General features: G+C 47.8%; 1 protein-coding gene across 1 annotated transcript in view; it reads right to left on the bottom strand.

Annotated features, from left to right (window-relative positions):
• Positions 1 to 21,317, bottom strand: part of LOC144888261 (uncharacterized) — a 229,687-nt gene that overhangs the window by 29,595 nt on the left and 178,775 nt on the right. The window contains exons 19-25 of the mRNA XM_078785864.1: positions 10,604 to 10,842; positions 10,385 to 10,532; positions 9,959 to 10,112; positions 9,533 to 9,687; positions 9,177 to 9,192; positions 8,258 to 8,282; positions 6,255 to 6,329 (exon numbers count right to left, since the gene is read on the bottom strand). Of these exons, the coding sequence (XP_078641990.1) occupies positions 6,255 to 6,329; positions 8,258 to 8,282; positions 9,177 to 9,192; positions 9,533 to 9,687; positions 9,959 to 10,112; positions 10,385 to 10,532; positions 10,604 to 10,842 (812 nt within the window). The remainder of the gene's footprint in view (positions 1 to 6,254; positions 6,330 to 8,257; positions 8,283 to 9,176; positions 9,193 to 9,532; positions 9,688 to 9,958; positions 10,113 to 10,384; positions 10,533 to 10,603; positions 10,843 to 21,317) is intronic.

The raw sequence follows: 21,317 nt of genomic DNA, 5'->3' as shown, positions 1-21,317 counted from the left end.
CCCTAACCGGTCTTGGATTAGTCAAGTCTCCCTTGAGTGAGACCAACCCCTCATAAATAAATGGTCGGTAACTCTTCTGTGGGCGATTTCTTACGCTTGCCATCGCATTCGGAGTGGTAATAGTCGGACTCTGCTCTGGGTCTTCCCTTTTCATGCGGTAACAACTGGACATCAAGTGTCCAGGTTTCTTGCAAAAAGCGCAAGTAGGCCCGGAGGAAAAACTCGTGGTCTGCCTCGGGCCCCCCGAAAAATAAGTTTGTCTTGGGCCCGCAGCCCTCTGATTTCAAACAGGTGGGGTATCCGCGTTGTCCCCATAATCCTCTCGAGGCCGCCGCCATGTATTGTCGTTCTCCGCACCTGCTGTTCCCCACCTCCCCTGCGGAGATCCAGGCGAGGAGTTAGGTTCGTGGACCCCTATTCGGTGTGTTAAGGCATAATCATCTGCCATGGTGGCTGCGTCCCACAACTTTGGTACTTTCTTTTCCTGCAGGTACACTTTGATGTCCTCGTGGACACACTGTTGAAATTCCTCCACCAGGATCAAGTCACGCAATGTTTCGAAGTCTTTCCCGACTCCTTTTGACTCACACCACCGATCAAACATGTTTTCTTTCACTCTGGCAAACTCCACATGGGTCTCACTCTCCCTCTTCCTGGCATTCCTGAATTTTTGCCGGTAAGCTTCCGGAACCAACTCATAGGCTTTGAGGATGTGCTTCTTCAATACCTCATAATCTGCACATTGGTCCATTGGTAGCGCCGAATAAATCTCTTGAGCTTTTCCCACCAGCACACTTTGCACTAGTATGGTCCAGGCCTCCTCCGGCCAGTTTAACTGTGGAGCCACTTTCTCAAAGTGTGGAAAAAATTTCGCGACTTCCTTTTCACTGAAGGGTGGAACCAGCCTCACATGTCTGCCCACATCCCAGGTTTTCTGGCTAGGTGTCGACCCCGTCAGCAAGGGTGGTACCTCTCCCCATTCTCTCCTTAACTCCAGCTCCTTGAATTTAATTTCCTGCTGAAGCTCCATGTCACGTTCCTTTAATTCCCTTTCCGCTTTTCTCTCCTCTGCTTTTCTCCCTTCTAACCTTTCATGGAGTTCTCGTTCCACTCTCCTTTCCTCTGCTTGTTTCTCTTCTCTCCTCTCTTCTGCTTTCCTTTCTTCTTCTGCTAACCTTTCCTGGAGTTCTCGTTCCACTCTCCTTTCCTCTGCTTGTTTCTCTTCTCTCCTCTCTTCTGCTTTCCTTTCTTCTTCTGCTCTTTCCTTTTCTGCTTTCCTTTCTTCTTCTTTTCTTTCCTTTTCTGCTTTCCTTTCTTCTTCTGCTCTTTCCTTTTCTGCTTTCCTTTCTTCTTCTTTTAAACTTTCCTGGAGTTCTCGTTCCACTCTCCTTTCCTGTGCTTGTTTCTCTTCTCTCCTCTCTTCTGCTTTCCTTTCTTCTTCTTTAATCCGTTCCTGGCTCCGTAATTGCAACTCGTTTCCGGAGCTCAACGTCTTCTGGTTCTTCGGGTAGCCACTGCCAGGCTACCTCGTCCCATGTTCCTAATCCCACCATAGACTGTATCACCGTGGTCTGCAACTCTGCCTTCCTCAAATTAGTTCGGACCTCCAAGTTAAAATGTTTGGCCAATTTCAAGAGGTCCGCTTTTAGTAACGCTCGGAACTGTGCCTCACTAGGTGTTACCGCAAAGTTCTGTGCAACAAACGCCATGGTGACTATCGTTAACACCTGTTAACCTTCCCCCAAGACTTTACCCCAATTTCTCAAAAATTTACCAATTAATAATTAATTAATTAATTTTTATTACTAAAAACTATTATTTTATTATGTTATACAATTTTAAATCCCGGACGTAGACCCAATTGCGAATCCGCAAATCGTAATTTGGATGAGCCCCCAATTCTGTTACGTGGTCCTCCCGGTGCCTACCTGGTCTCGGTGACTCCCGGACCGTGAGAGGAACTTCGCCAGAAAGATTTATTATGTATGCGCTTTCGTAACGCAATCCATATGAATTCCAACCAAGAACAAATGATTTGCAATGATATATTTTCAATGGTAATGATACAATACCATACAATACATTTTCAATGGTACAATCAATGATATATTCCCCGAGCAATCAACCATCAACAATCCACCATCAACAATCAATCCCCTAGATGATTAAGATGGCCATCTTACATACGTGTGTCCCCTTTCCCCACTCCCGACCCCTTGGGTACTCACGACCCCTTTGGTACTCACGACCCCTTTGGTCTCTGCCCCTCACAATGTCTCTGGGCCCCTCCTGACCAAGATGATGGTCGGCTTCGCCGCACACGGGCGGTTGAACGAACCCCGGGCGGACGTGCTTCCACCGGGCACGTATCGTACCGGGAACCACGGCTGCAGCACACCCCTCCTGGCCAAGCGAAGCGGGTAATGTAAAGCAGGCAAAGCAACACGCCGCTTGCAACGCGTGTTAGGCCCCAAAGTGCGACCCGTACGCGTCCTTGTAGACGGTGCGGCGAACTGTGCCAGACGCTGAGTCTGTGCACGGCCCCACGGCAGCTTGACGTTTCAAAAGGGTAGTTACACGTCCCGGTAACTCCTCTCGCCAGACGGGCTTGGGGACGCAGCTTTTCCACGTGGCTCAATATCGATCCCAACTCTCGTCGGAGCTGGGCGAGGAAGAAGAAGCATCGTCGCTTCTCCCGGACCTCGTGTCTTTTCTTCTTCCGTTTCCGATCTCCTTTTTCCCAGAAGGGCTCCTGACCCTTTAATCACAACAACCCTTAATCGACTACACATTGATAAGCAAAGACCTGAATTGTAATTCACATACATTCACATAAATATGTAACAGTAGTCACAACTGAGAAGCCTATTGAATTTTAGGTCAAAGATTATCTTGAGATCAAATTTCTAAAATAGTCATTTTCATCCGATTGCTGTGAAAGTTGAACAGCATTTTCATATTGAATCATCGCATTGGGGAATCAACTATCTTTTGAGGTTAAAAGGTCAAATGTCAACTCAAGGTCAAACTTATAAAAACATCAATTTATGTCTAAAAACTCATCAATTTTCATCCGATTAACCTGAACATTAAAGAGCAATTGCAAAGTGCCTCACTGAATTGGGAAATAAACTATTTTAAGGTCAAAAGGTTAAAGGTCAAACTTTCAAAATCATCAATTTTCATCTAAAAATCAATGAGTTATGATTAAGATTGTCAACTTTAATCTCAATAAAATGGACAATTTGATGTCTCAATGGCAACTTTTTGGGGTGGATTTGGGGTGGATTTTATCAAGTATTGTGCTCTGCACGCCGTCTTTCTTGTTACTTGCAAAATCGAAGATTATTCAAGTATATTGGTCGGTTGCATTTGTGGTTCTGTCTGTTTGTCTGTTTGTTACTTGCCGGAAAAAATTCCGGCAAGTATGTTGGTTGATTGATTTGTCTGTCTGTCTGTCTGTCTGTTTGTGCACAGTGCTACTACGTCTACATCGTTGCATATAGCATCGCCATACTTTAAACACATATTTGCCTTGCCCTGGAATAGACTGTGCCCAATTTTTAACTCTCTCAGCCCAAGGTCAAGCTCAAGGTCACCCAATTAAGGTCACCCAATCATTTGCACCTTCCAATTGAAGCCCCGCCCTTAGGGCGGGTACCGTTGCGAGTGATATATAATGACGATACAACAATTTTTACCGCTTTGCTTTGAAGAATGGGAATGAAGGGGGAGGAGCGTGTTAATATGTCTGCTTGAAGGCTTTGGGTGGTGAGGGGGCTTGAAGCCAGATTTTAATCTTACAGCCGCCATGTTGGTGCTCGCCGTCACTGCAATGCGAAGCGAAAGACGCCTCAGAGCTGTCACATTCACAATCGCTATGTTGTATGTGTTCCTGATATGTGTTTCCTTCATTGTAAAATCTACCAAGTCAACAGTTAAAAGGATTTTTAGCCGATAGGCATTACAGCCTTGGCAAGATCGATGGAGACAGCGATCTGTTAGCTTATACACTGCCCAAATAGCGATGTGGAATTCTCTCATGTAGAGATTAAACCCATGTCGTTTGAACTTTTGCAGAGGTCATTATTTACTTTTAATGAGCCAAAATGGCCAATAAAAAGTACATTCCGGCAAGTCCTCAGTCTCTGACTGATTTTTCATTTGTTTGTTTGTTACTTGCCGGAAAAGATTCCGGCAAGTATGTTGGTTGGTTGGTTTGTTACTTGCCGGAAAAGATTCCGGCAAGTATGTTTGTTGGTTGGTTGGTTTGTCTGTCTGTTTGTCTGTTTGTGCGCAGTACTATGTCTACATCGTTGCACATACCATCGCCATACCTTACACGCATATTTGTCTTGCCCTGGAATAGACTGTGCCCAATTTTTAACTCTCTAGGCCCAAAGCCTCCATTATGACATCATCATTCGATAATTTGACAAGTACAAAACTTCATCCAATCAAGATGCAATTTCTTGAGCGCCATGTCGGCATAAACTGGTGGAGAAAGTAATAATAATGATGACGTCATCGGTCACGTGGTCGGGCCGCAATCTTGGAAAAACCAAAAAAACTTTGCACCTCTATATCTCCGAAAGTGCTGAATAGAAAAAATTTGAGACATGGCTTATTGTAAAGAACTCTCCACGAATATATCAAGTAACTAAATTGGGAAATGTACTATTTGAGGTCAAAAGGTCAAAGGTCAACTCAAGGTCAAACTTCCAAAATCATGAATTTTCATCCAAAAAAACCCATCAATTTGCATCCGATTGACTTGAAAATAGAACAGCATTTGTGTGTTACCTCAATGAATTGGGAAACCAACTATTTTTGAGGTCAAATGGTCAAAGGTCAACTCAAGGTGAAACCTCTAAAATCATCATTTTTCATCTGGAAAATCATCACTTATCATCCTGTTCGCCAGAGCTTTGATCAAGATCACAAATTTTAATCTTCATGAAATAAACAATTTCCTGAATCAATGGTAAAATGTATTTTGCATCAAAATATTTTAATTTAAACTTATTAATTGAAATTTTAATTAAAACTCATTTGCTCCACATATACATTTAACATAACGTGTTCTTTTTATTAATTCACATCCCCTGTTCGTGTTTGAAATCTGTTGTGCGTGGGATCCCAATTTAGTCCCTTATTTTATTACCGGCGCGTGTTTTTACTGTCTCTGCTTTTCCTGAATAAACCCTTGCATTATTTTTGTACATATATCTGGACGCAGTTTACCTGGTGGTTGATTTCAATAGTTAAGGCTGCGGGGACTTACGCCTCTTCCCTCCAATCCGCGCGCTTAGGTGTTTTAGATTTTGGAATCCGCCATTGAGTTTCCGCCTCGGAGTTAAAGCCTTCGTGATTGGCATCTGCGACCGCCTGATATAAATTTCGGCGGTTGCGCGACATTTGGTGTCAGGAGTTAGGGATTCGAACCTAGCGGACAATATTTTTGTCCGGAGCAAGGGAGTCGACGCCGGCTGGGTGAAAAACCCTGCCCAGCATTTGGAACCGAAATTTTTATAGTCGAGGCGGAGAAATTTGAATAATCAATTGGGCGTACGGAGCGCGATATCGCGTCTTCGACATATTTAAATTTGTTTTTTTAAGTAAAATAATATGCGCGCGGGGAACGACCTTCCGAAAAGCGGATGTCGGAGATCGACGAAATGGAGGTACGTAGCGAGGCCTCCGTCAGTGTAGGGAGTGAGCCGGAAATGGGGGAAATGGAGGATAGCGTTGGAACTTCCCCCGCCGGAGGGACGGCCTCCAGAGACGACCAGGCCTAAATGAAATTTATGAGGGATTTAATAAACGAGAGCAGTGAGCGAACCAGTAAGGAATTGAAGGGCGAAATGCGAGAAATGAAAAGTGGGTTGGAAAATAAAATGGAGGGAATGAGTAACGAGATGGGAAAAATTAAAAACAAAATGGAGTCCCAGGGGAATGAACTAAACGGAGAAATAAAGAGATTTGGTGCCGACGGGGCACAGGAGAAGCCAAAGGTGGCAAAAATTGAATCTGAACGGGGGGAAGCTAAATTGGGAATGGGAGAGAGTACGGCCCATGCAGATATGCATGTTGCTCACGAGCAGGGAATTGCGCCGGGAATGGCAAAGTTGGGAATTGCACCGGGAATGGCAATTGTGGCATGTGTACAGGTGAGCGTGGAGTGCCCACAGGTAGATGGAGACACTGCAGGTGCAGAGGTGGATGGGGAATGTCCACAGGTAGATGGGGAATACCTGCAGGTAAACGTGGAGTGTGCACAGGTGAGCGTGGAATGTGAAAATTGCAATAGGGAATGTTTCCCACCTGGCCTGGTTGTTTGTCGGGACCGGTTGGATGTCACAACACCTCAACAGGGGGATGAATTGGAATTGGTGCAGCACCAGGGCGGTGGTGCGGAGCAAGAGGTGGGAGAGTTTTTGGGGGTCCGTGTAATGGAGCCGGACCGGGTATTTATTGGGGATATTGATGAAGACCTGGCGGGGCCAGAAATGATTTGTGATGATGATGATGATGAGGATGAGGATGATTTGACGCAGCGGCTGTGGACCTGGGATAGTCCCATGGAGGTAGAGTTTGTTCAGGCCCAAAGGAGTTTGGGGAATGAGGTGAGTTGGTCCGAGGAGGTGGTTGGAATGACCAAGGGGACCCTCACCGTGCTCACCGATTTGGTAACGGAGGCTCCAAAATTACAGAACCAGTTGGGGGAGTGTGTTGACTCCGGGTTGGATTTGGACCTTGGAGGATCGGGGGATAGAGCCTCCAAAGATTTGGTCCCCGCAGGGAATTTGGACCAGCGGCAGGGAGGGGCAGAACAACCGGTGGTAGAGGTTGTTACCTGCAGCTGCGGTGATTGGTCACCTGGAGCCAAAAGTTCTAAAAGAAAATTTAAAATTAAATTTAAATGGGAGTTTGATTTGGCACAGCCATGGGGATAGTTGGTCCCCGGGTTGCGGGATTTGGACATGGGGAGGTCAATGAAGATGGCCTCGGGGAAAAGTTGCCCCTTTCGAAATTTAGTGATGCCATCCAGCTGGGGGGCTGTGCTGGCGAGATTTGGACGTGGGGTCCAGCCATGGGGGGGCATGGTACGACCTGGGCCCCACGAGGGGTCTGGTGGAGTGTGGCGTCCCTTGTCCGTCGGGGCACCGTCAGGGCTTGTGGCTCGGGCCGACAGGGTCACTGGACCCTGGTGGGGGTTAAGACCTCCAGGGGGGTCTGAGGTGGTTTCACTAGCCTGGGATGGCCTTTATTGAGGACCACTAGGGGGAGGTGTTGTGGGTCACGCTTTGGTGGTGGCACTGCGGACGGCCAACTTGGGCCTGATGTGGTGACCACCCGGGCATGCGACCTGACACCCTCTCCCTGAGAATCTGGGACAACCAGCATGTGGTGACCTGGCATGGTGGTTGGTCTATGGACGCGGGTCGTACCGAATGGACAGGAATGAGACAGCCTGCCGGACAACCATTGGGGCATCTGTGGAACGTGAGGGTGTGAGAGTGACCTTCCACAGATGCTCCGTTATGATTTATGGACTCTCGGGTTGGGAAGAGAGCCATGGAGTTGTTGAATTTGGAATGTGTAACGAGCCGAGCACATGGGCCATGCTCGGCTGGCATGTGTATGGCAAAGCATCTTTCTTTGGTTGAGATTAGTAAAATGTGAAAAATGTTTGGCACAGGTAATCTGTGGGTTAGATGTAAATTAAGGGGTGAATTTTTGTGAAGATAAATGGTGGACACTGTATCGTGACGCCATTATTGATCCAGGTGTGTTTGACCAAAGTGTTGGAGGCTGTGATAAAATTAATAAGGTAGCAGGACACAGCTTTCAACTGGTTGCAGGGGCGACTGTGCTGATATTTGGGATGCGGGATCATGGGGATGTAGTTGTGTGGTCTGAGGGTCAACGTGGTGCTATGGGTGTCCGAGGGGCGTGGACCATGTCTTCTGGGTGGGTCACCTGGTGGAGCATGGCTGTTGACTGGACCTTGGTGTGGTCAAGTGTGGGTGAGCACTGGGGGGCTGCGGTTCTGTGGACTGGGGAACGCGAGGGCGGCGTAGGTGACGTGAGGGGAATGACACGCAATGCGGCCGTCTCCCCCAGGGCCGAGGTTGTGTGTGCGCTAGTGTGTGTTGTGGCAGCAGGTGCTCACCACATTGGCCAGCTGGGGCTGGTGCAGCCCTGTTCCTCGCAGGGGGGGGGGGGGGGGCGAAGGATGGATGTTGGGTCACACCCTCATGGACACTCATGGGCCAATGCTGCATGTGTGAGAAGTGTTATGATTTATGGGAGCGAGACACGGGTAATGAACGTAGAGCAGCAACGAAGGTTGGAAAGGGTGGAAATGCGAATGGTTCGATGGATGTGCGGAGTATCGTTGAGAGAGAGGAAGACAAATTATGAATTGCGAAAGATGATGGGAATAGAGCCTGTGATTGATGCTGTGAAGAGGAACAGGTTGAGATGGTTTGGTCATGTGTTGAGGAAGGATGAAAGTGACTGGTTGAGAAGAGTGATGGAAATGAATGTAGAAGGAAGTAGAGGACGGGGAAGACCGAGAAAGACTTGGCTAAAGATGGTGGAAGAAGAAATGCGGGCAAGGGGGTTAACAAGGAGAGATGCAGAAAATAGGGCAAGATGGAGAAGATTGTCATGGCGACCGCAAGGCTAACCCCCGCTCTCGCAGGGAAAATGGCCTTAAAATACATGTTGTTGTTGTTGTACATCTTGAAATATTTTGAAAATGGGCTCATCCATTTTATATACTCTGAGAAAAAAAGTTTGGAGTAAGGAGCATCTTTAAAAGTAAACAGGTTTTCCCACATCTGCTTGAACCAAATATTAGACACCGTTAATGAATTTGGGAGGTTCTTATGATTATTACATTTTATCTTGCTTTCCCACATGGGTAAAAAATCATCCATTTTATATAGGGCTGAAAATATATAGCGGTTAATCATTCATCCTGTGTGTTGTTATCCCTATTATAATTGTGTATACATATTAGAAGTGACTCACCCAACCGTCTAATTGAGTTGAATATATCTTGAAATATTTTGAAAATGGTTTCGTCCATTTTATATACCCCAAAAAAAAAAATTCAATTTTCCGGTGTATCAACCGCGGTTTTTTAACGACGGGAAAACCCTAACAAAGGGGGTGCGGTTGCTACACAGTAACAGAAAAATTTGTGCATTGAAAAACTGTCATATCAACGGGACGTAATCTTTATATTACTTTGGGGTTGCGGGGATACAATGATCGTCAATTACGTTACGAAGGTAGGTTCAACGCCGATTACTGCTGCCAGTCAAAATACAAGAAAGTTTGAAGTTTGTAATATTTGATTTTTCTATGCGTGTTTGTGAAAATGTGTACTTTCACTAGTCCTCTTTGAATGACAGGTCACATAGTGAATAGAGTGTGCTAAATAAAGACAGGATTAAGTCACAAAACAAAAGCGTCAACATGGTAAACAGGATGTCTTGCACGGGACATTATGACGTACCTTTTGTCTAACCAACGCAGTAGTATACCTATTGAAGTCGGCTTTGATGCCGCCGCATGGGCTGGGCGAATGTATAAAACGGAGAGATCAACGGGGAGTTTCACCATTCGTTCTATCCTGTTCGAGCTATCAAGACCAAGCTTCACCATTCGCTTCTATCCTGACCAAGACCACAAGATGGCACCGCGATCATTCACAGCAGCTTTCAAGCTCCGTGCCTGCAGGTTTGCAGAAGAGTTTAGTAATCGGGCGGCCGGCCGACACTTCGGAATCGACGAGTCCGTCATTAGACGCTGGCGGACTAACAAGCAGACGCTGGAGACGAAGCCGAAGAAGAAGAAGGCGATGAGGGGCAAAGCAGCCCAGTGGCCGGCCTTGGAGGAGAGACTGCTAATGTGGGTGAGAGAGAAGCGAGCCGAGGGACACGCCATCGCGACACAAGCGTTGCGACTCCAGGCCCGACTCATCGCCAGGGAAACAGGGGTCGATGACTTCACGGCCAGTACGTCTTGGGCATACAGGTTCATGGGTCATCCTGGCCTTCCCATTCGCCGGCGAACCCACATCGCACAGAGTCTCCCTGATGACATAGCAGAGAAGACTGCTAATTTTCAGAAGTTCGTGATCAAGTTCCGCAAGCAGCACGACTATCCCCTAAGCCACATCGGCAACGCAGATCAGACGCCGCTGACCTTCGATGTGCCTCGAGGGACCACCATCTCGGCCAAAGGTGACAAGTTGGTGTCCATCACTACAACGGGTCATGAGAAAGATTGTTTTACGGTTATGCTAGCATGCACCGCTGATGGGGGAAAGCTGCCGCCGTATATCATTTCAAGAGGAAGACGCTACCAAAGGATAAATTTCCTCCGGGTGTAATCGTTCATGCCCAGGCCAAGGGGTGGATGGACCAAGCACTGGTAGATGACTGGCTCCGCGTCGTGTGGGGGAGACGATTTGGTGGGCTTTCGCGGCGACGGAGCATGCTCGTCCTCGATGCCTTCCGTTGTCACAAGACATAGGAGACCAAGTCAAAGCTGAGGGGGCTCAACACTGATCTGGTGATGATACCGGGTGGCATGACGTCGCTGCTGCAGCCGCTAGACGTTTCAGTCAACAAGCCGTTCAAAGACGGTCTGCGGCGCTGTTGGTCGGAGTGGATGCTGTCGGGGGACAAGACCTTCACCAAGACTGGGAGGATGAGGAAGGTGGACCTCCCGACGATCTGTAGCTGGATACTGAAGGTCTGGGAGGAGTTGCCGGCAGCCATCATCGAGCGGGCCTTCCTCAAGTGCTGCATATCTAATGCCCTTGATGGCACTCAAGATGACATCATCTGGGAGGATGAAGTGGCAGTGACCGACGATGGAGAAGAGGATAACGACGACGATGATCTCGCCTACCCAGACTCGGATGATGATCTTCGTAATGTCTTCCCTGAAGAAACAGATGACGAGGACTTCTTCGGATTTTAGAGCCTAAACCCAATGCCCCTTTTCTGACGATGGAGAAGAGGATAACGACGACGAGGATCTCGCCTACCCCGACTCGGATTGGACTGAAGAAACGGATGACTTCTTCGGATTTCAGAGACTAAACCCAACGGCCCTTTTCAGGGCCCCACATTGGCAAGAAAGAATAATTATAATGTTTTTAAAAATTCTCTTTCAACTCATTTCATGTATTTTCACTCTTTCTCTGTCTTCAGTTTCTCTTTCCTTACATCATATTTCGCTTTCCATTTTATTTATTTATTCTCTTCTCTTTTTTAAATTGTTCCTCTTTTTTTTTTTTTCCATCGAAAATCAGATTTTTATTTTTTTTTGGAAGTCGAAAATCGGCGGTGCGGTTGATACACGGGTGCGGTTGATGCACCGGAAAATACGGTACCCAAAAAAAAAATTCAATTTTTAATTTTTATAATTATTTTAGTGAAAATCAGGAAAATCGAGGAAATCAGAAATTTGAGACATTTTGGAAATTTTGGGAAATTTCGGAAAAATCATGAAAATCGAGAAATTCGAGAAAATTGAAAAATAAATAATTAATTAATTCGACCACTTCCGGTTTGTAACCCACAACTTCCTGTTTTTGGGGCAAGGGGGATACGGGCATTCTGCTCCTGGCCTGGTCTGGATCTTCCTTTTCTATCTACTTATGTGCTTTGGTAATCTTTGAGTATTTCACATCATTTTCTTTATCATGTATCAAAAGTTGATATGCGTTAAATTTCTCATATTTTTAATAGTTTTTAATTTAGTATTGAACGTCTCATATTCCGTTTTAAAGTTTTTAATTATTTTATGATTGATGCTAATAATATCAATGCACATTTTATTAGTCCCCTACCGGTGTACACCGGAGGGGACTATAGGTTTGGACGCCGTCCCTCCGTCTGTCCGTCTATCAGTCCGTCAGTCCGTCAGTCCGTCAGTCTGTCAGTCCATCACGCGAAGAACAGTTTTCCGGACTTTTTTTCTGAACTCTTAATGCTAATAATTTCACACTTGGTACATGGTTTCCTCATGATACGTTACAGATCAAGTTCAAACTTCACGACGTTTCGATCATTTTGGACAAAGTTTGACAAAGACAAAGTTGGTTATTCTCGAGTTCTCCTCAAGCTGCACCGTGCGCCCTCAGCCTCGTCTCGTGAACGTCAAAAGCACGACACAGCGCGCGCTTTCGGGAGGGGCGGAGCCAAGCCAAGCAACATATATATATACACCGATCATTAATTGTGAACCGGAAAATATAATAAATTACTGATATTTAGCGACTCGAAAGGTTCTTTATGAACAACTTATTTTCTCGTGCTTCTGCTGACCCGTCTGCAAGGTGTATAAATCGAAGTCCCGAGTGCGAATCACAGGTGAGCCCGCCCTGTGGTAATTAGCGATTGGGAACGATTCAGAACCTGTGGCTAAATAACCCTTGGTAATTTCCCCAACAGTTTTCCGGACGAAAGACTGCCGGTAGGGGACATGGATTGCAGCGCAATACTCAGAATGCTTGTTTATTTTTAATAATTTTTTTTTTTTTAATTTTCCAAAACATTCTTATTCCATTTTCAATTTTCAATTATTTTGAGAAATATATAATTTGTGAATTATATATTTTATTTTATTTCCAAAAAATTTAATTCATTTTCTATTTTTTCAATTATTTATTTTTTCTCAATTTCAATTATAATAATTGCAATGAAAAGTCTGGTAAAATTATTTTCGTTATTACTTACAATGTTTCCATATTGCTTGTTTGTGGTGAGTTATTGCTTTAATACTCTGAGCCGTTTGCATTATACATCCCAATATTAAGAGATCCTTTCAATGATGTTTTATGTTGTTGTGTAGCCTGGTGTTGGCTTAGCGGTTAGGGTGCTGGCTTGGGATCCTAGGATCCTGGGTTCGAATCCCGATCGATCGCTGAATTAACACCAGGGGGGTTGACTCAGCCTGTCATCCTTCCTAGGTCGGTAAATTGAGTACCAGCTTGCTGAGATGAATGATCCTGGTGTGTACCCTGGTTTAGAATAGGTGCACCGTATCCCTGCGCATCGTAAGAGCGTGACCAAGGGTTGCCGTCAGGAAGGGCATCCGGCCATAAGGGGCATCCGGCCATAAAAACATTGCCTCAAAACAGGGAACCATGATTGTCATGGGGCCCGCAAGGCTAACCCCCGCTCTAGCGGGGAAAATGGCCTCAAAACGTTCATTCATTCATATTCTTTCAATGATGTTTTATCTATTGTCTGATTGTTCTTGATTAATTTGGATTTCATCATTCTCATGCCAGAATTTTTTTTTTTTAATGCAGTATATTGTTACGGATCGCGGTTTAGATGTTACTTTGGGCCGAGCGGATGGTCCACCGCGACCGTTACAGGATCCCCGATTGGCCCGACTCCCCCAACGTTGACCAGATCGCACCACAGATATTCAATTTGGAAACCTCTAAAGCGACCGAATGAGAAGGAAGAGAGAAGAAGACAGAGTACGGAGGAATAACAGGATTTATTAAGTATTTTCACAAGCCAGAGCAACGAGAGCAATCGGTTATATTCAGCGAATGGAAGGAGCAGATACACAGTGAATCGTTAGCTTATACTATTCAATTTACTTAACACCAGGACAACGATTAGGACAGACGACGTTCACACTTACACGGGGGATATTGCAGGCAGGTATGGCTTGAGGATGGATGGTTGTTTTTTGGGAGGCAATGGAGGGTCCAGCGTCGATTGCTGCCTGGCGCGTCCTTTTTGTGGCCTGCGGCCCCTTAGCTGCCCCCTTAGCTGCAGCGCAGCTGGTCGCACGATGGCTCGCACACACCTGCTCGTTCAGGCGGCTTCCTTCTCCTCAGCGACAACGAGGGACAGCAAGCAAGAGGACGGGGTCAAAGCCAGAGCTTGGAGGACGCAAGAGCAAGAGGAGCAAGAGGAGCAAGAGCTGGAGGGGCAAGAGAGTGGAGTGCGTCCCGCGGCGACTTATATTGGTTTCCTCCCCGAACCTTCGCGCACTTTCTCGGGGGTTCCCGCTCCGCCCTCTCTTAGCCAAACCCCTTGTTCTGGGTTGGATGAGCGGGGCCGACTTACTCCTCCCCCCTATGACGAAGGGGGCGACCCGTCTTCTCTAGCCACTCCCCTTGTTCGTAATGGCCGCAAATGGCGAAAACCGGTCAGCAGCTGCAGGTACTGCGCCGTCACGTTGCACAGCAGTTCAGTACTGCAATAAACGTTTGCTGTGAAAGCTCAAGTGGGGGAATCCCTGGCACTTGAGCTGCCATGGATCATCGGAGGGGCCTACGCTTTATTTCGTTTGATGCAATGCAGAGTCAATCTAGTGGGAAACACATATTTAGCCTACATAGAATAAGGAAATAAACTATTTAAAAAGATATATCGTGGCCTGTGTGTAAGTTTCATGGAATTAACTAGGAGGACGGCTGCGACCATTATTTACATTACGAGGGTGTTACACACAACAAAACCATACTTTTCACCTTCGTTACACTTCCTCCAAAATTGTTACACTTCTCAAAATTGTTACACTTCTCAAAATTGTTACACTTCTCAAAACCGTTACACTTCTCAAATTCGTTACACTGCACCCTCCTTTCTTCAGGCCCGTCCTCGGGCCTACAAAACTTTAACTTAGTGTGACACGTAGGTGTAATTCCCTCTACAATTAACCTGACCCTGAGTGTGACAATCTTAAAACACAAATAAGTATGTCCCCCTATTGCATTGCACCCTGTCTAACAGACTCAAGCCCACAGCTAACCGAATTACGGAATTGTTCTCAAACTATACATTTACGGTGGGGAGCATTATTTACAGTGACGTTATTTCTTATTTACAACGCAACCCAGGACCTGTGTTTTTTTTTTCTTTTTAGGGAACAAGAAAAAGAAATTCCTGTTGGGAGGGAGGAGACAGCACGCATTGCATCGATGCACCAGTACCAATACCACCAAAGCACCCAAAAGCACCACAAAGCACCAAAAGCACCACAAAGCACCAAAAGCACCACTCGGTGCACAGTCACCATGGTTCATAATAAACACAACAAAACAACTGGTGGTGGTCTTCTCTTTCTCTGCTGGGCCGATGTTCTTCCCGACGTCTTCTGGCTTCATGCGGCCTACTTGGAAATAATAAAAAGCACAACTTGTGTTCATTTTTATTTAGGGCCTCAGGGGCCAACTAAGGGTGGTCCACCTGTTTGGCATAGGTGCCGCCTTACCGAGGTCCGCAAGCAAGATTCCCTGGCTACTATGGCCGGTCTCCAACAGAGGTGCCCTGCCCCAGAACCTGGGGTCCATCAAGTGGTACTTGGCCGCAGAAAAGCGGTCCATAAAGTGGTACTTGGCCGCAGAACAGCGGTCCATAAAGTGGTACATCAACGCAATGCATGCTGGTTCTGAGAATCTCGTGCGCACAATGGCCATCTCACGCACGCTCCCCTCGGCACCCAATGGCGCACAGGTCCTCAAGTGGGAGACAAAAGGGGGGAAGACAAATGAGCGAGGGGTAAGGTCACAAGGGTACACGTCAATAAAGGCAATGCAGGGTGAAGTGCGTACGGAGAGCGAAGTGAGAAAAACTTGTCCCTACCGTACGTCACCCCCCCTGTCACCTACACTACCCTTGCCCTTACCCCATATTTACAAGAATTTACACCTTTACAAATTCGTCACTACGTCTTGTCTTCCCCATCTTTCCCTTCTACACCAAATTCGTCTCCACAATCCCACTATCCAAAATTTGCCATCATCAATTCATCATCAATCCTCATAAGGAGGGAGAGATGGAATTACGCACAATGTCACACCCACGTCATGATGCGTCTCACAATCCAAAACATTTGCATTAATGAAAAATAATAAAACATGGCATGGTGTGGAGTTACCTCATCTCAGGTGAGTGGATGCAGATGGTGCGAGGAGACTTCAATCCTAACTATCCTCTAAATGACTTTAACACCCTTTACACTACCCGGGGTCTTTCCCTGCCAATCCATTGGCCACTTACTCTATGGGTTCTAACAACCAATTCCCATTGACCAAACTGTGGTGCTTCTCAATTTGGGGTCTCACTCCCCCGATTCATCTCCCGGTGCCCTCGCACAATTTCTGGGCTGTGACGTGGAGCTCTCCCAGCAGGCCTACCCACCTGCACACCTCCACCACTGTAGTTGCCACCCGAGCTTACCTGCTCCTCACTCCAACCCATCTAACTGGGGAAAGCCCCTCCTGGCTCTGTCACCCCTTGGTGCCCTCTGGCACTGGGCCACCCGGGTCCGTCCCCCGGATCATCGGGCCCCATCCACAACTACCGGCTCCCAGAGCCCACCTGCGGCCTCACCTGGCCGACATCCTCACAGTGGTGGAGTGCCCAAACCAACTACACACACTAACAGGCTACACGCCCAGCCATTTCCACAACACTAATGCACCCATCCAAATACCATTCTTTCACCTCGCACCACAGATGCCAATATCCAACCACAATTTACCTATACCCTCTACCTAACACTTACACTACCCGCCCCGGGTATCCGTGATGGGGGTCCACTCTTCCCCCATTCACACCTTCGCACCATCCACTCCACAATTTCCATCATACTCACTCCACGACCATCCATTCCAATACGCCATATATCCCATGCCATTTATTCCACACAACCATTCTCCATACCTGTTGTTGCACACCTGTGCACTCACACCTGGTGCCACCTGCACCCTCCTTTCTTCCTGGACCATTTGGTCAACACAACACGCAATCACCACTACTCCCTCATACACTGCTCCATACACCTGTTCAGTTGCACACCTGTGCAATCACACCTGCTCAATCACACCTGTTCAATCCTCAAACACACGGCATCATCTCATCTACCTACTCCCCTCTGAAACTTGCGCTTCCCAGTCACCCCTTTAAACTATTGCGCTCCCACGTCATTATCATCCACTCTACTCTACCTGCGTCCCCACTACAGGTGTCATTGTCACTAACTAAACCTTAACGTTACCTAATGTCAATCTCTTCTAGATCCCTACACACAATATCCTAACCCACCCGGGCTAGTTTTCACTGCCATCAACCCCATAAGCTAGTGCTCCTTTGCCCCCCTTCTGTGAGGGATCACAGAGTTGCCATCCCACCACATCGGGGAGGTCCTACTATCAATTTGGCACACCAAATTTCAGCCAATCAAAAATTTTACCAATCATCTGCCAATCACCGTACCAATCATCAAATTTCGCCTTTTTTCTAATTTTGGGGCCAAAACACTAACCTCATCACCCGTCTACTTATTAGATCCTCTCGGTGCGCCAATTCACTTCCACAGCCCGGCTTCGTACAGCCGAGCAATGAACGCGGGTTCTTTGGTGCCGGCCGCTGGATGCGTCCGGCACTCGGTGCAGGGACGGGGGCTTACCCGTGCCGAGATCCCACGCACCACCTCGGCGCGGAGCCATCCAATTGCCCGATCTCAACCTGCCGGAACGTCTCAATAAAAAGTGGTCGCCATGACGACCCTTCCTATCGGGCTGCCCGCTCCGCCTAGTGGAGCCCGGACGCGGCCGTTCCAAGCGAGGCACAGCGTGGATCGCGTACGGCGGTCCTTTCGAACCCGCCGTGGCTCGGATCCCCGCTGGTTCTCACGGCACGCGAAGCCCGGCACGCACCGAGGGCCCGATTCGGCTAAAAGTCGCTCTAACCGCTAACCCGGTTACCGTCAATGCCTCACCTGCATGCTTACACGCATACGCTACCCCTTTCTTGCTCATACCTCCAGCTGTTCCCATGCTCCTCGTACCTTTCCTTCCACACCTCGGTACACTCATTCCGCTCACAGACTTGGTCACACACCTGACCACCGAACACTTTGGCACACATTCGTTGTTCGCACACCTCACCAACACACCTCTTCGCGCCCCCTCCTCGGTCACCTCCTCTGTGACAATCACAGGTGTGCTCTCACTCGCACACCCAACCACGTGCCTCACGACCAACTCAAGTGTGCATTCCCACACACGCTCTACCATTCCAGGTGTGCATCCTTCCATTCCAGGTGTACATCCTCGCTCACCTGTCACAACCAACTCACGCTCCGTGTCACTCTCACTACTTTCACCTCCACTCTCGGTCGCGCACTCACCCTTACTCTCGACAGCGCACTCTTTCCTCATGCACCTGTCCGTTACACACCTTTCTCGCGCACACTCTTGCGCACACTCCCCCGTTACATCCTCTGTAACACTCACCACAGGCGTGCATTCTCCTTCACTCTTGACAGCACACTCTTTCCCCATGCACCTGTCCGTTACACACCTTTCTCGCGCATCCTCTTGCGCACACTCTTTCGTTACTTCCTCCGTAACACTTACCACACCGCGCTTCCATGTGCTCCCTCGCACACGCGCTACGACCGACTCACTCTCGACAGCACACTCACTGGTCGGCGCGCACTTTTTCCTCACACACCCCATGGTCGGACATTCTCGCACACCAGACCTGTCGCACACCAGAACTGTCGCACACTTCACCAACGGCCTTTCACGAACACCCGGATCCAAACCAATCCCCAAGCCGACTGAAGCTTTCCTCACATCATGTACATTTCCGATTATATCGCCACTCACCTTGGCACCTCGTCTCCGCACCTCTTTTGCCACCTGCAAACTCTTTATTTGGTTCATAAGCAGAACATCATGAGTTGAGCACCGACCTTGTACCAATTCCATTACCTCCTCCTTTATTTCTCTCTTAGTTTCTGTCCGTCTCTTCTTAATTTCACTCACCTCTTCTTCCACTTCCTCTAATTTTTGCTTCACTTTTATTTCCCGGTGCGTCTCCTCAAGTTCGTCCTCTAAGGCTACTGTGACCGTCTCTATGTGCATCCTCACCTGCCGGTCCTTTGTCTCCATTACCTCTGTCACCTCGTCCAACCTCATTGTCAGTCCCTCACGTACCATCTGACATTGCCTCTGTGTCGCTATCAAGTCATTTTTAATTTCTTTTTGTGTCGCCTTTAACCCTCCTAGTACCGCAGTGTTCCTTTGAACCTGCTCCACTAATTCCGTTTGTCCCTCTGTCAGCTGTTCCACCTCCTCCGTCAGATCTTCTATTCCCCCTTGTAACTTTGCCGTCCCATTTCTCACCTCTTTCTCCATACGCTTCTCACCTCGCTTTACCTCCTCGCGTAGCCCCGAAACCTCCTCACTTACACCTCGTCGTATCCCCTCTTTCATCTCCTCCATCTCTTTTGTAGATGCCACCCTCATCTGTTCCAATTCATCCCTCTGAGCATCCAGTTTACTTTCTAACCCGATTTGCACCTCCTCTATCTGGTTCCCCATTCGTTTGATTTCCCTGGCAGATTGTTCCCCTATTTCCCGCAATTTGTCCTCCATCCTATTTTCTAACCCCATTAACCCATTTTTCACCTCTTTTATCCCGTTGTCTAACCCCTCAAAATTATTGTCTAACTTCCCAAATTTCTTGTCTAACTCCTCAAAATTATTGTCCAACTTCCCAAATTTCTTGTCTAACCCCTCACCGGTACCCCTCGCTTCGTCCCTCATTACCCCCAATTGCTCACTCTGAGCCCTCGCTTCGTCCCTCATTGCCCCCATCATTCTGCTTTCCATTTGTTCCATACTGTCGGTTTTTTTCTGCATTTCCACCATGAATTGGGCCATGAAGGCTTGCATTTGGACCGCGCTCATTGGTTCCGCGGCCGTGGCCCCCTCAACCACGTGCGCGAGAGCGCCATTTTGTGCGCCTGATACCCCCTCAACCGCCTCCTCATTGCTCTCCTCCATTTCTCCCCTCTGATTCTGGGTTACCCCTAACCCGTCTATCTCCCCCACCGACATCCGATCGCCTTGATTGTCCATGGCGCGATCTCAAAATTCGGGTTTTATAAAACAAAATTTCGGTACTTTATAATTTTGACCAAAAATTTTTTTCCTACACGTTTTAAAAATTTGGTTCGGGCCTCGAATCTCACTCCTCGACACCAATTGTTACGGTACTAACACAATTGGTGTCCAAAATTTGGGCTAAATAAATTTAGTCCCAGGTTCGAATCCCAACTCCTGACAACAATTGTTACGGATCGCGGTTTAGATGTTACTTTGGGCCGAGCGGATGGTCCACCGTGACCGTTACAGGATCCCCGATTGGCCCGACTCCCCCAACGTTGACCAGATCGCACCACAGATATTCAATTTGGAAACCTCTAAAGCGACCGAACGAGAAGGAAGAGAGAAGAAGACAGAGTACGGAGGAATAACAGGATTTATTAAGTATTTTCACAAGCCAGAGCAACGAGAGCAATCGGTTATATTCAGCGAATGGAAGGAGCAGATACACAGTGAATCGTTAGCTTATACTATTCAATTTACTTAACCCCAGGACAACGATTAGGACAGACGACGTTCACACTTACACGGGGGATATTGCAGGCAGGTATGGCTTGAGGATGGATGGTTGTTTTTTGGGAGGCAATGGAGGGTCCAGCATCGATTGCTGCCTGGCGCGTCCTTTTTGTGGCCTGCGGCCCCTTAGCTGCCCCCTTAGCTGCAGCGCAGCTGGTCGCACGATGGCTCGCACACACCTGCTCGTTCAGGCGGCTTCCTTCTCCTCAGCGACAACGAGGGACAGCAAGCAAGAGGACGGGGTCAAAGCCAGAGCTTGGAGGACGCAAGAGCAAGAGGAGCAAGAGGAGCAAGAGCTGGAGGGGCAAGAGCTGGAGGGGCAAGAGCTGGAGGGGCAAGAGAGTGGAGTGCGTCCCGCGGCGACTTATATTGGTTTCCTCCCCGAACCTTCGCGCACTTTCTCGGGGGTTCCCGCTCCGCCCTCTCTTAGCCAAACCCCTTGTTCTGGGTTGGATGAGCGGGGCCGACTTACTCCTCCCCCCTATGACGAGGGGGGCGACCCGTCTTCTCTAGCCACTCCCCTTGTTCGTAATGGCCGCAAATGGCGAAAACCGGTCAGCAGCTGCAGGTACTGCGCCGTCACGTTGCACAGCAGTTCAGTACTGCAATAAACGTTTGCTGTGAAAGCTCAAGTGGGGGAATCCCTGGCACTTGAGCTGCCATGGATCATCGGAGGGGCCTACGCTTTATTTCGTTTGATGCAATGCAGAGTCAATCTAGTGGGAAACACATATTTAGCCTACATAGAATAAGGAAATAAACTATTTAAAAAGATATATCGTGGCCTGTGTGTAAGTTTCATGGAATTAACTAGGAGGACGGCTGCGACCATTAT

The sequence above is a fragment of the Myxine glutinosa genome, chromosome 1 (genome assembly GCF_964187855.1).
Source record: "Myxine glutinosa chromosome 1, kmMyxGlut1.1, whole genome shotgun sequence".
Classification (NCBI taxonomy): domain Eukaryota; kingdom Metazoa; phylum Chordata; class Myxini; order Myxiniformes; family Myxinidae; genus Myxine; species Myxine glutinosa.
The sequence above is the reverse complement of the archived record's forward strand: the minus strand, read 5'-3'. Positions and strand labels throughout refer to the sequence as shown.